The 13,456-nt window shown below is 42.3% G+C and overlaps 1 protein-coding gene across 1 annotated transcript in view; it reads right to left on the reverse strand.

The window, feature by feature from the left end:
• Positions 1-13,456, reverse strand: part of NME8 (NME/NM23 family member 8) — a 34,241-nt gene that overhangs the window by 16,031 nt on the left and 4,754 nt on the right. Inside the window, exons 4-9 of the mRNA XM_015571265.1 lie at positions 12,265-12,336; positions 8,352-8,468; positions 5,297-5,363; positions 4,454-4,527; positions 2,212-2,304; positions 507-697 (exon numbers count right to left, since the gene is read on the reverse strand). Of these exons, the coding sequence (XP_015426751.1) occupies positions 507-697; positions 2,212-2,304; positions 4,454-4,527; positions 5,297-5,363; positions 8,352-8,468; positions 12,265-12,336 (614 nt within the window). The remainder of the gene's footprint in view (positions 1-506; positions 698-2,211; positions 2,305-4,453; positions 4,528-5,296; positions 5,364-8,351; positions 8,469-12,264; positions 12,337-13,456) is intronic.

Below are 13,456 nucleotides of genomic sequence, written 5' to 3' on the forward strand. Positions count from 1 at the left end.
CAGAAATACAAATGACTGTTAGAAAATACTATGAACAACACTACTCCAACACACTAGACAACCTGGAGGAAATGGACATATTCCTAGAAAAATACAACCTTCCAAAACTCAATCAGGAAGAATCTAAAAATCTCAATAGGCCAATAACTATGGAAGAAATTGAAGCAGTCATCAAAAAGCTCCCAGCAAACAAAAGCCCAGGGCCAGATGGCTTCACAGGGGAGTTTTACCAAACATTCAAGGAAGAACTAAAACTTATCCTCCTCAGACTATCCCAGCTGTAGAAAGACAAGGGAAAACTTTCCCCCTTGCCAATCCTCTTGATATAAACTTTCAGGGCAATCCCTGTTTTGCTGAATAGACAGCACTTCAGATTGACTGAGAGAAATGCTTGTAGCTTTGACATGAAAACTATTATGCTTGTCTTTAGATTTTGAGATATTCGGACATCACTTTTCATTACCTACTAAGACATTGCTAATCATAAATTCTTGGTCTTGAGCTACCTGTCCCACTTTTTCTTCACCAGTGAAGATGGGTCCATCTCAGATTGACCCTCAGATGGTTCTTGAGATTCGGTCTCAAATTTAGATACAATTTCCTCTTCCAAGAACGGTACTTGTTCAGTGCTTCGAGATACAACTAGAACACAGCTTAGGCTCTGTGTCATTAATGAGACAAACTCTTCAAAGTCGGGCTACAAAATAAAATGATAAACGGGTCAGGTTCCTGAAATGGATAGGCTAACATGGCAGGTGCCACCTAAGTCAAGTAGCATCTTCCCCTTCATGATCACTGGGCAAGGGAATGGTATCCTTATGAAGCCCCTGTTAACAGCCACATCTTTCAAGGATTAAAGCTCACAGCCAGCAGGGATTGATCTTAAAGATAGTATAATACAATGGTTCTCAAACTTCTGCCCTTTAAAGACAGTTCCTCATGTTGTGACCCAACCATAAAATTATTTTTGTTGCTACTTCCTAACTGTAATGTTGCTACTGTTATGAATCGTAATGTAAATATCTGATATGCAGGATAGTCTTAGGCAACCCCTGTGAAAGGGTCATTCAACGCCAAAGGGGTCGCGACCCATGGGTTGAGATCCGCTGGTCTAATAGCTGCCCTGGCCGGTTTGGCTCAGTGGATGGAGCATCGGCCTGCGGACTCAGAGGTCTCAGGTTTGATTCGGTCGGGGCATGTGCCTTGGTTGTGGGCACATTCCCAGTGGCAGGGGGTGTGGGGGGCATGGTGTGGGAGGCAGCTGATCAATGTTTCTCTCTCATTGATGTTTCTGGCTCTCTATCCCTCTCCCTTCCTCATTATAAAAAATCAATAAAAAATAAAATTAAAAAAAGATAGTCTAATAGCTATTCTCAAACTCTAGGAATTTTCCAAATCATCTGCAGGGCTTGTTATGTGAATGCAGGTTTCTGGAACCCAATCCCAGAGTTTATGATTCAGTAGATTTAGGGTGGGGCTCAGGAATTGGATTTTCTCAAACGCTCCCAGGTAAATGCTGATGTTGCCAATCTAATCCTTTCTGGGGCTAACAGAGATGCTTTGAGTGGTGCAGCTAGGTTACGAAGTGCTATGCAGTAGAACTTTCTCCGTGATGACAAACATGTTCTGTGCTCTCCAACATGTATGGCTAGTACAACTAAGACTGAATTTTTATTTAATTTGTACGTAACTTATTTAATGTATCTAATGGCTACCACACTGGACAGTCGATTTGTAGAAGCTATGTCTCCTCACCCCCAAGCCGGTGCACTTTCCAGTACATAGCACTGCCTGTATCATACACCGCCAAGCAAGAGAGAATTAAAAAATAGCTTGAGAGAAAGGCTTTTGGGTAGAGAAAGAATTAAAGCTTTCCTGTAAAATGTATGACAAGTAGCCTTCTACCTGGGACAAAAATCTATAGGAAATTCTTGGATATTTACTTCCAGGCTCATGCAGGGAGTGTTAGAGGACATAATATAATGAGGTCTTCATTCCAAAAGAACACAATTAGATCACCCACTTTTGGTCAACTGATGGCGATTTCTCCAGAGCCACCACCGTCTTTGGTATTGCCACCGTGTGGACACAAACAGGGAGAGCGGGAGCTTATTTGGTTGGTCACACTTACGCATTTGCTTTTCTATAATGAGGATTTAAAACGGATAAGAATGTAGACAACACAGTGGGGTTTTGGTTAAACTTTCTTACCTGCTCGGCTATTTGACTATAGAATTCCCTCACTTGGTTTTCAGTGAGCACTCTATTATCTTCTGCTTCTATGACAAATCCTGCGTTGACGATCTTCAATGAGAGAGCAAGGTCAGATCCAGAGGTTGTAGGACCACGTGCAAAACAAGTCAAGGACATTGGTGTCCTAGGCTTCATATACCACCCCTATTTTTAATGCATTTCATGTAAAGACCTCAACACAATCAATAGGGCACTAGATTTGAAGAGGCTCAAAAATAAATATCACAGAAGGCCCTTGTCAAGCCCTTGGTATTTAAGTTTTCAAGACTTAATCCAGAGATACTACAATATTTATATTATTTATGTGAATTGCCTCAAAATGTGAAAAAACTAACAGAATCACTCGTAAAGACATAAATTTCTTAACCATCCATTTTTGAAATCACTAACTTTTTTAAGGCTTTACTTTGTTTACGATTATAGCTCATGATCTATCATATTTTAATTTTCTAACAACAAAAATAAGCAAATTATGGGGAAGGGCAGAATTTAAGATTTAGCCATGTGTTACTTGTCTTAAAGAAAATTTAATTTAATGACAAATTCAGTTTGCCTGTCACACTCAAGTATAATAAAATGTAACAAAGAGAAGTTTTTAGGCTAACATAAAAAGTCCAATGAGGATCTAAACAGTGAAATATAATAAATAATACACAGTCCGAAGTGTAACCTGGATTCAAAGCAACTTAGTAATTACATGAGATTATATCAATAATTTGACCTCAATTTGATTGGGTGTACCCAGCACCAATTCTTTCTGCTTCTATTATTAAAGCAAGCTCTGACCTGGTTCCATGGGCTGATTTGATATTGCAGAGCTTTATTTATATCTTAGTGACTCCTCTCCTGACGTTCCAATTTGAAAAATTTCTAAATACTCAAATCATGTCTGCTAAGTTACTAAGTGCCTGACAAAAGAAAAGAAAATTCAAGCAACTTTTAACCTTGATAACTTCTCCTTTGTTATAGTTGAAAAATGCAGTGTGTTCATTTTCTTTTTATTAAAACATTTTTTAAACTTTTTTTCTGCCCTGTGGGTTATGTAGCTTTTTACTGCATTCCAGAGAAGTGAGGTATGTAGTAGCTATTCATAATTTACATTTCTGAAATGTTGTTTAGTATGTCAAAACAAAACATTTCAGATGAAATGATGATTAATAGCATTGCCTCAACTAAAACAACTATATAATTTGAAAATCTTCACTATTGTAGCTACATACTAGAATAAGCAACTGTAAACCATTGGTAAGGATATTATTTTTGAAAACTTTATAAAATATAAAAACAATATATGGGGCACTGAGGTACAGTCTGTGTCCCCCTTCCCACATACACACCAGAATCTGGAAAAAGGGGGGCTGGGGTTTATATTTAGAGAGAAGTATCAATTAAATCAACTCATAATTGGGAGAGAGAATATATGTACCATGACCCGTGGATCATTAATCAGTGATAATGCTACTATAGCTAAAGAAAGAATACACAATGGGAAGTCCATCGAGAGATATACAACCCCTCCTGACATAGCTGTCTATGTGATCTCCTCGACCGCACATGCAATATTCTTTCAAATTTCAATATAATTTTGTTGTTTCAACACAAAGTCTTTATTCAGGGGTCAGCAAACTAGAGCTTGCAGTCGAAATCTAGCCCACTGCCTATTTTTTCAAATAAAGTTTATTGGAACATAGTCACACCCATTTGTGTACATTGTGTCTGCTGGTGTTTTCTCCATATGATCGCAGAGTTGTGACAGACCATGTACCCACAAATTTGGAAATAATTACTAAATGACCCTTTAGAGAAAATGTCTGTTGACCTTTTGATTAGAATGCCATTTTCCTCTAAAATTTTTTTTTCTCTAAAGCAAAATGTTAAATACATCCTTAAGCTATCATGTATCTAAAAAGGACCATACATTTATGACAACATATAGGGGAAAAAGCAAGCTATGTGAGCTTATAACATGTTTTCACTCAACATGAAAAACATTTGCTACAATCTAATAGAACGGAGTTATTTCAATAAGGATGCCTGAGTGGTTCTGGCCTTTTAAAGACGAAACATTCAAAGCCATTAGAGGCACCAGAATTTCATTATGTTCTATTTCACTCTACATGATAAGTTTATCTCTAAATTGACAATTAAGGGGTTGTTATCTTTCAGTTAATTGTAACTATTATTGTGAAATATTACTTACATTTTCTCTAATTTCCGTAGTTTTTCCAGTGTTCCTAGCCTCGGGTTTGATAATAGCAATACTGTATATTCGGTCTGGGAAAAAATAAATAGAAAAATTTCATTGTCTTGGCACTAAGTCTAGATAATGAAGGTTTTAGTAATTAAAAATGTAAACTACTGATGTCCAGTGAATTTTTGTCCATTGACAGCTTTGTTCTTATTGCGGCATTTCAACTACCAAAGAGGTTCTATTTGGAATCAAAGTGCACATCCTACATTTGCATACAAGAGAAACATTCACAAGAGTTTGTAGTACAAATAATAATAATAGTAGTAGTTGTAAATAAATAAATACATACATAAATAAATAAACACAAAAAACAGACTAGGTAGGCACTGGTCCTGCCTGAAAGGCTCCAGACATAGAGAGCAAAGACAAGGGGAAGGGAAGCAAAAGAAATTTCTTTAAAAAAAATACTTTTTCATATTGATTTCAGAGAGGAGGGGAGAGAGAGAGAGAAACAGAAACATCAGTGATGACAGAGAATCACTGATTGGCTGCCTCGCCCCACACAGGATGGAGCCCGCAACCTGGGCATGTGCCCTAACCACATGCCCTGACTGGAAATCGAACGATGACCTCCTGATTCATAGGTCGATGCTCAACCACTGAGCCACACCTGCTGGGAAAAAGAGGTTTCCTTTTAATAGCTGGATCTAGTATTGCACAAATCACAATTTATCCTACCAGTTCCTTATCAATTCATACTGATGCTATTACCAGCTCTTTGCTACTTTAGGTGATGCTGTAATGAGCACCCATCTACTACAAATCCCTTGCCATTACTTTAAATTTTCTTACCAATAGTATCTTTGGATGCTGCCCTGGCAAGTTCTGTATTTGAGCCTACAAGTCCAATTTCATGATACTATGGAAGAAAAAATACAAGTAAAACAATTACATTTTAATGTGGTAGTGAGTTTTTAGAAATTTTATTTCTGATAAACATTTATAATCCAAGGGATAAAAGGTAAAGTGGAAATGTGCCTGCATTTATCTAACACTGCTTTTCCCAAACATTCCATTAAAACAGGATAAAGAATATGTTAAATAGGTAGGGTAGGTAAACTATCATAAATAATGTATATATGCTATATGGAAAGGGTTAAAAAAAACTTTAGAACTTAAGGAGAGTACAAGGAACAAAATAAGAAAGAAGCATAGATTAATAAGAAAATAATAAATACATAATTATCATATTAAAAGATCAAAAGATTTGATAAGTTTCAAGATCCATTCCTGACTATTACTATTAGTAAATTAGAAACAGAAAGATAACACCTTAACTTAAAAAAAAGTCTTGCTCAAAACAATAGTTCATTGCTTACTAAAGAGTAAAATACTAGGATGGGTGGGGGCAGTGGTGGGGGTCTTCATTACTTGAGAAGTCCTGATAGTGCTTCTGTGATGCTGTATATATCTATATAATAAAAGCCTAAGCGACTTTTACAGTGGAACAACCAGAACGACCAGTTGCTATGATGCACACTGACCACCAGGGGGCAGACACTCAATGCAAGAGCTGCCCCCATGGTGGTCAGTGCGCTCCCACAGAAGCCAGGCTCTTGGCTGGCAAGTGCAGTGGCAGTGGCGGGAGCCTCTCCCCGCTCCGCTGCAGCGAGGTGTCTCAGACTGCGAGAGCCCCGAACTGAAAAGAATGATAAAGAACAAACTGAGGTCTTGGGGTGTTTCGTGCTTGCTGAGATCTCCCTTTGGGTCTTGTGCTGATGATGTAAAAGGCTGGCTATTTGGTGTGCCATTCACAGGCCTCCCAGTGGGTACTTGGTTGCTAGCCAATGTCAGAAGCTGTCAATAATCGGCTCTCGGCAACCTGATCAAAGCTTCTAATGATCCACAGTTTGTATCTGCCTCTGCTGAGTTGGGCTGCGCATGGGAGGGGCCAAGCTGTGCTCCAAGACCCACATGTTAGCAGCATGGGGCACAGGAGCAGATCCCTTAGGACCTGCCGCCACCATGTCCTGGAATATTTCCCTGACCTCAGGAGGGTGGAGCCCCTAGAAGGCAGGCCATTGGGGTCTGCTGGGAGCTGGGAGTGCCACTCAGATTCCTGGGAAAGGGAGGGCAATGGTTCCACCCCGAAGCCAGTCACCAGTGACCCCTGAGTCTGACAACCCATAGACCCGCTACTGCCTCCTCAGTGGGGGTTGAGATGCAAGGTGTGGTAAGCGGGGATTCCAGAAATGGGAGGAGCTTCCCCAGGCTGCTGCTGATGGGAGGGGCTGTGCCTCTGGGGCAGGGGGTGGGGGGGGAGAATGGATGCTGTGGTATCAATGGGGGGGACCAAGCACTGGGATCCTGGAAGCTTCTCTCCCATGTCTTTCCCCAATGCCTCCCACCCCAGACTCTCCTCAGGTGACTCCAGTTGCACTGCCCTCCCTCTGCCAAAGTCCAGGGTGAGTGGCTGTGAACAAAAATCCTGTGTTCTGACCCTTTAAAAAATAAGCGGATTTGTCCCTGGCGGGATCCATCTCTTAGAAGCCCCAAGCCTTTCAACCCTGGATGCTCTATAGGTGGCTATTCCCAGCTCTGGTACTCTGGGATGGGAAGCTCAGATGGGGTCCAGGCCTCACTCCTCTCAAGGGGGAAACAGACCCACCCCAGCCCGGCTATCCCTCCGCACCCTTGGCCTGCTGCCCCTGGGAGCCGGGCCATCCTTTCTCATGACCCCTGCTCTTCCTACCGGTCCTGAGGTAGTTTCTGTTTTTCCTTGTTTAAAAAATCTCTTCTTTAACTAGTCTTCAGCTGGCAATTCAGAATGAACGTTCCCTAATTGCATTTTACTTCTAGTTTGGTTCCAGCAGAAGATGCAAGCAAGATCCTCCTACTCCACCGCCATCTTCTTCATTGACTAATTCCAAATCTCTATATATAAAACCCTGATATGCAAATAGACCCAACAGCAGAACAACCGAACAACAAAACAACCAAAACCGAACAACCAGTTCTTATGACATGCACTGACCCCAGAGGGCACACGCGGAACGTGGCGGGTGTCAGCTGCAGCGGGATGGTGGAGGAGGTGAGCAGGGGCACCAGACCAAGGTGGGGCACCGGTCACTGTCATCGGGGCAAGCCTCTGGTGGTTACTGAAAATTCTTTGCTCCCATGCGCCGCGGTCCTAACCAGCACTCACACCCACAGCCGGCGTCGGAGCTGATGCTCGCACCTGCTGCTGGCCCCCAGTGCTGCCAGTCCCAATCGCTTGGCGCAATCAACAGATGCAAGCGGCGGCTGCCAGCCCCGATCGCACCTGAGGACTTCTCCACCTCCCCCTGCTCCTGAGGGGAAATCGGGACAGCAGCCGCCGCTCACACCACTGATGCCACCAGCCACACTCGCACCCATTGCTGGCACCAGCCCCTATCACTCCACACCATCAGCAGGGGCGAGTGGAGCCCGTGCCATCAGTGCGTGGGAGCAGGGGCAGCAGAAGCGGGGCTGCCAGCAAATAGGGTACCGGGGCCTGCGGCGGGAGGGTCTGGGTGGGGGCCTGGAGAATGGGCTGAGACCCACTCCTGTGCCCACAGTTCCTTTCAAGGTGCACGAATTTGTGCACTGGGCCCCCAGTGTTTAATAACAGACAACAATGCAATAAGCATTCTTTTCTATATTTGTCTCATTATCTTAGGAAAATTTATTGGGAGCATAATTGCTCAAAGGATACCTGTGTTGTTTTTAGGGCCTTTGATTCATATTGCCAAGATACTTCCCAGAAACTTTGCAACATTTAGATACCTAAATAGTTACAAAATTAGGGACAGTGCTTTAGGAAAACAACAAAAAAGATGTCAGAGCTATTTTATAAAATAAAATAGCCAGGAGTACAAAGTATTACCTGAGGGCGAACGATTTCACCTGCTGCAATTTTCTTCTCATCATTCACCAAGTTAATAACTGTTTTATTAACAAGTGGTGCGTTGGCACCCTCAATCTTTGCAACAATTTTGCCATTCTATAAAGGAAAAAAAAACATGAAGGAAACATTCATTTTCAAGGTAAGTCAATAATTAACACTTCAACTAAACTAAGTAACCCCACCCTGACTCATACTTCCATCACCCCTTTCTGAGCAATTGTATTAGCCATTTAAAAACTAGGTCTCAGTGCCTGGCCAGTTTGGCACAGAGTGTCAACCCATGCACCAATAGGTCACTGATTCAATTCCTCTTGGTTTTAGCCTAACAGCACTGGGAAGCCTTCAGAATATTTAAACAGAGGCAGTGACCATGATTAAAACTGTTGTTTGTTAAGATCATTTCACCTACATGTAGAGAAAGGATTAGAGGGGGAGCAGGAGAAGATACACAAATTCGAAGCTACTCTAGAAGTGATGATGAGAGAGATGGCTGCCCAGTCTCTGGCGGTGACGATGGAAAACAAAACAAAACAGATAGTGTGAGGAAAACTTGGGTGGTAAAATTGATAGGTCCAAGGTCTGGTGTGGATTGAGTATGACATAAAAGAGAAGTCGCTAAGACAACTTTCAATTCTGGCTTGAGAAACTGGATCAATTAAGATGTTATTTACCCAAAGAGGCAACACTAGAAGACCATGTTTTCTGGAGAGAGAGAGGATTGGATCAGTTCATTGTGAGATGCCCTTGAGACAACCAAGAGGAAATGTCAAGGCACCAGCTAGACACTCAAGTCTGGAGCTCAAGCACAGGGTTTAGCTGAAGATATAAACTTGAGTTATTGATATATCAGAGGTGACAACTGAGACATGTGTGGAGATTTTCTGAGTAAAGTATATGGCATGATGAAGTCAATATTTAACAGCTAAGTAATGAAGGATAAGTCTGCAAAGGAGATTGGCGGGGGTCGGGGGGGAGGGCATCTGAAAAGGCAAAAGAACCAAGCCACACAAAAATACAAAAGAAGCAAATGTTTCCAAAGGAAGACTGGTTGGTCACTGTACTCAATGCAGTTGAGAGATACAGTATGATGAAGACCTAAAAGTATTCATTATATTTAGCAATAGGCTGGCAATTGGATACATTAGCAACAGTAAATTTGGAGGAATAATCAGACAGAATTTAGATTGAATGGGTGTGACGTTAACAGAATGAGAAGAAATGGAGTATATTTTTATGTCTATTTTGACATAAAAACTCTTCTGAGAAATGTAGCTGTGAACTAAAGGAGAGAGATGGGTGGGAGCTGGGGAAGGACATGGCATCAAAAAGAAGTATTCTATTTCAATTGGAAAGACTTTCTCATAGTCAAAGGCCAATGAGAAGGATCTAGTTGAGAAAGGCTTAAAGGAAACCCGACATTCTAATTACCATTTTCTATTAAGAGGAACTTTCCAACAATTCAGTGAGCTTTCTTGTAACAGCCCTTCCTGATGAAACTTGCTGGAGAGAATATGTTGTCAGCTAAGAATGCAGGCCAATGCGATGGGCCATTGTGGGAATATTTGAATAAACTAACAATGGGCTTGATGATAGTTTTGTGGTTACAGATTGAGACTCCTAATGCTTACGAATATGAAGCATAAGTGATAACAAAGTCAAAGGCATAAACGCAGGCGTGATTGAATGAGGTGCACTGCAATAAAAGTTCATTGAAAGTTAGGTGGGCAAGAATTGAGAGTCCAGTCCTGGCCAGGGGGGTGCAGTTGGTTGGAGCATTGACCCACATGTACCTCAAAAGGTGCAGGTCCGATTCTTGGTCAGGGCACATAACTAGATTGCAGGTTCAATCCTCGGTCAGAGAGCATATGGAAGGCAACAGATCAATGTTTCTCTCTCTCTCTCTCTCTCTCTCTCTCTCTCTCTCTCTCTCTCTCTCTCTCTCTCTCTCTCTCTCTCTCTCTCTCTCTCTCTCTCTCTCTCTCTCCCTCTCTCTCTAAATATCAATAAAAACATATCCTTGGGTGAAGATTAAAAAAACAAATTGAGAGCCCAGGATATTGGGTAGATTGTCAGTGTAGATACTGAAGTCCGGCATGATGGCAGGACATGGGTGTGAAATGAAGACTTTAAGCCACAAGCTCAAGTCGTCAGTCATCCACACAACTGATCCGAAGACCAGTAAATGACAGGAATAAGGTGGGGAGAATGAATCAAATTGAGTGGACCTCCAACAAATGAGGAAAAGACGTTTATTGTAGTGAAAAATAAAGAAACATCAATTCTACTCCTGGCCTCAAGAACAATCGGAGAAAACAGTTCTGGGCAGCAGAGAAAGTGCCCTACGTAAGGAACCTGACTGAAGGAAAGTCAAGGAAGTGGAACGAAAGCTCAGAGCCCAGGGTGAAGTTCTTAGAAGCCAGACAACTGCTTACAGCAATTCCAGAGGCCACACGGGACAAGGGTTTGAAAGATGGGGGAGGACTAGAGAAATGGGTCAGAAAAAAAATTCTTCTGAGCATTAGAAGGATGTGGTTGCAGGTAGAAGAACGTTGACTGGATGGTCCATTTAAGGTCTACTGACCAGGCCTGGCTAACTTGGCAGGGGTTGGTCATCCCAGAGCTCCAGTCTCTCTTCCTCAGTCCCATGCTCCTAACTGGTGCTGCTGCTAGTCTCCTCACGGTCCCAATCGCTTCAGCCCCTTCCTGCTTCAAGCAGTTACTCATTCTGATTCCGGGCCAGGGGTCAGCAGACTATGACCCCATGCAGAGCCAGTGTTGAAAATACTTAGTATCCGGCCCTGATCTCACTCATCAAATCCTCCATATCCAGATCTGCAATGCAACTTTAAACTCATTGAGTCCAGTAATTCAGTTCCTTGAAGTCATGGCAAGAGTATTATTTAACAGAAGGGAAATGTTATACCCAAGAAGTGTTTTCAGGTCATTATTTTTAATGTAAAAGATGAGAATTGAAGTGCCCAGCAGCAGAGGAGGTCCTTGCCCTCTGTGCAAGGCCTTTCCTTACCACCCCGGTTCTCTGGCTCCATATCAGCCACACTCTTGTCACACGAGTTAGCACTTAACTGGGCACCCTCCTCTAAGAAAATAGCAGGCACTATGGTCTTCTGATTATTCAAGTTGTGTGTTCATCACAGAATATTTGGAAAATATACAAAAGTATAAAGAAGAAAAATAAAATTATACATCCTTTCCCCATACATAGACAGTCTGATGAATGCACTTTCTGTCTTCATTGGCAAATACAGAGATAGAAGTAATATAGATTACAAAATAGTGATCACACAGCTATTTCCTTGGATTGGTATATATGAATATTTATAACCAAATCTCTCCTACTAGGTATCTAAGAAATTTCCAATTTTTCACTCCTGTAAATAATAATTCATCATACAAATGTCCGATTATTTCTTTTTTAAAAATATGTTTTAATTGATTTCAGAGAGGAAGGAAGAGGGAGAGATAAAACATCAATGATGAGAGAGAATCATTGATTGGCTGCGTCCTGCACGCTTCCCATTGGGAATCACAACCCAGGCATGTGCCCTCATCCTAGTTGAACCGTGACCTCCTGGTTCATAGGTCAACACTCAACCACTGGGCCACGCTGGCTGGGCTGTCTGATTATTTCTTTAAGAAAGGTAAATACATCTTGTGACCAGCTCAGTGTGTGGTAGTCTAATCTCTCAATCCATTTTTAGCCCCTAGAAGTCAGGTTATAGAAAATATATTAATAGATAAGCAAAGATGAAGTAAAAAATCTATAATGACTTTCATCAGAAAAGACTTCTGTGGTAATTTTATAATGCTACTTGCTCTTTAACTATAAATTGGAATCTGATAATACATTCCTGAAAGTAAATATTATACTTACAACACTAAAAAGAAAAATAGGTTCACAGTTATCTCTAAATGGCTGCAAAGTCGCAATGCTGTCAGCTTCAGCCTGGAAAAAATATATTAATATTTCACATGGTAATATAGGAAACTATAACAAGTCATTAGCTACACCATATCCAAAACAAACAAACAAACACAGATACACATAAATTTTACTTTTATATTTACTCAACATTCTCTTAGTATGCAGTAGTTGTTTTAAGTATCAAATTGCAAACACTGGCATGTCGGTCCCTGCATCATTTGGCCTCAACCTGACTTCTGGCTGTTCACCTTTATGGTATCCCAAACCCGCCCCCCACCACCCACCACCCACAAAAAGAATGAAAGAGGCTGAAAGTAATCTATCATATTAAAGACCAGAAGTCAAATATTTTATTTTAAAGTAATCAGATGTCATCATTACAAGGTTTATCCTATATAATAAAAGATTAATATGCAAATTGACCAAACAGTGGAATGACCAGTCGCTATGACATGCACTGACCATCAGGGGCAGACGCTCAATGCAGGAGCTGCCCTCTGGGGGTCAGTGTGCTCCCACAGTGGGAGTGCCGCTCAGCCACAGCTGGGCTCACGACTGGCGAACCTCTCCTGCCTCCATGGCAGTGCTAAGAATGTCCTGGACTGTGAGAGGGTGCAGGCGGGATTAAGAGAGCCCCTCCTCGAGTGCATGAATTTTATGCACCAGGCCCCTAGTATCATAATAAAGCACTAACATGTAAAGCATTTAATCTTACCTAATAATAGACAAACATGTAAATTGACCATTCCTCCGCTACACTCACCAGCCAATCAGGGGAGTATGCAAATTAACCCAACAAAGATGGTGGTTAATTTGCATACATAGGCGCCCAGTGGCTTGGGTCCCACAAACATCATCGGGCACCCAGGTCACTCCGAGGTAGGCCCTGTCACTCTGAGGTGGGCCCTGAGCAGCCTAGGAAGGGCCTGCGCCAGGGGGCTCCTGGGCAGGGCCTGAGCCTGCGATCAGAACTGAGGGGGCCCCTGCCCAGGCCTAACGCCTCGGCCAGAGGGGTGGAGCTGGCGATCGGAGGAAGCAGGGGGTCCCCTGGCCAGGCATAAAGTCCCGGCCAGAGGCCTTAGGCCTTGGCAAGGGCCGAGCCGGAGATGGGAGGGGCTGGGGGGGCCCCGGCCAAGGCCCC

This window comes from Myotis davidii, unplaced genomic scaffold (genome assembly GCF_000327345.1).
Source record: "Myotis davidii unplaced genomic scaffold, ASM32734v1 scaffold125, whole genome shotgun sequence".
Classification (NCBI taxonomy): domain Eukaryota; kingdom Metazoa; phylum Chordata; class Mammalia; order Chiroptera; family Vespertilionidae; genus Myotis; species Myotis davidii.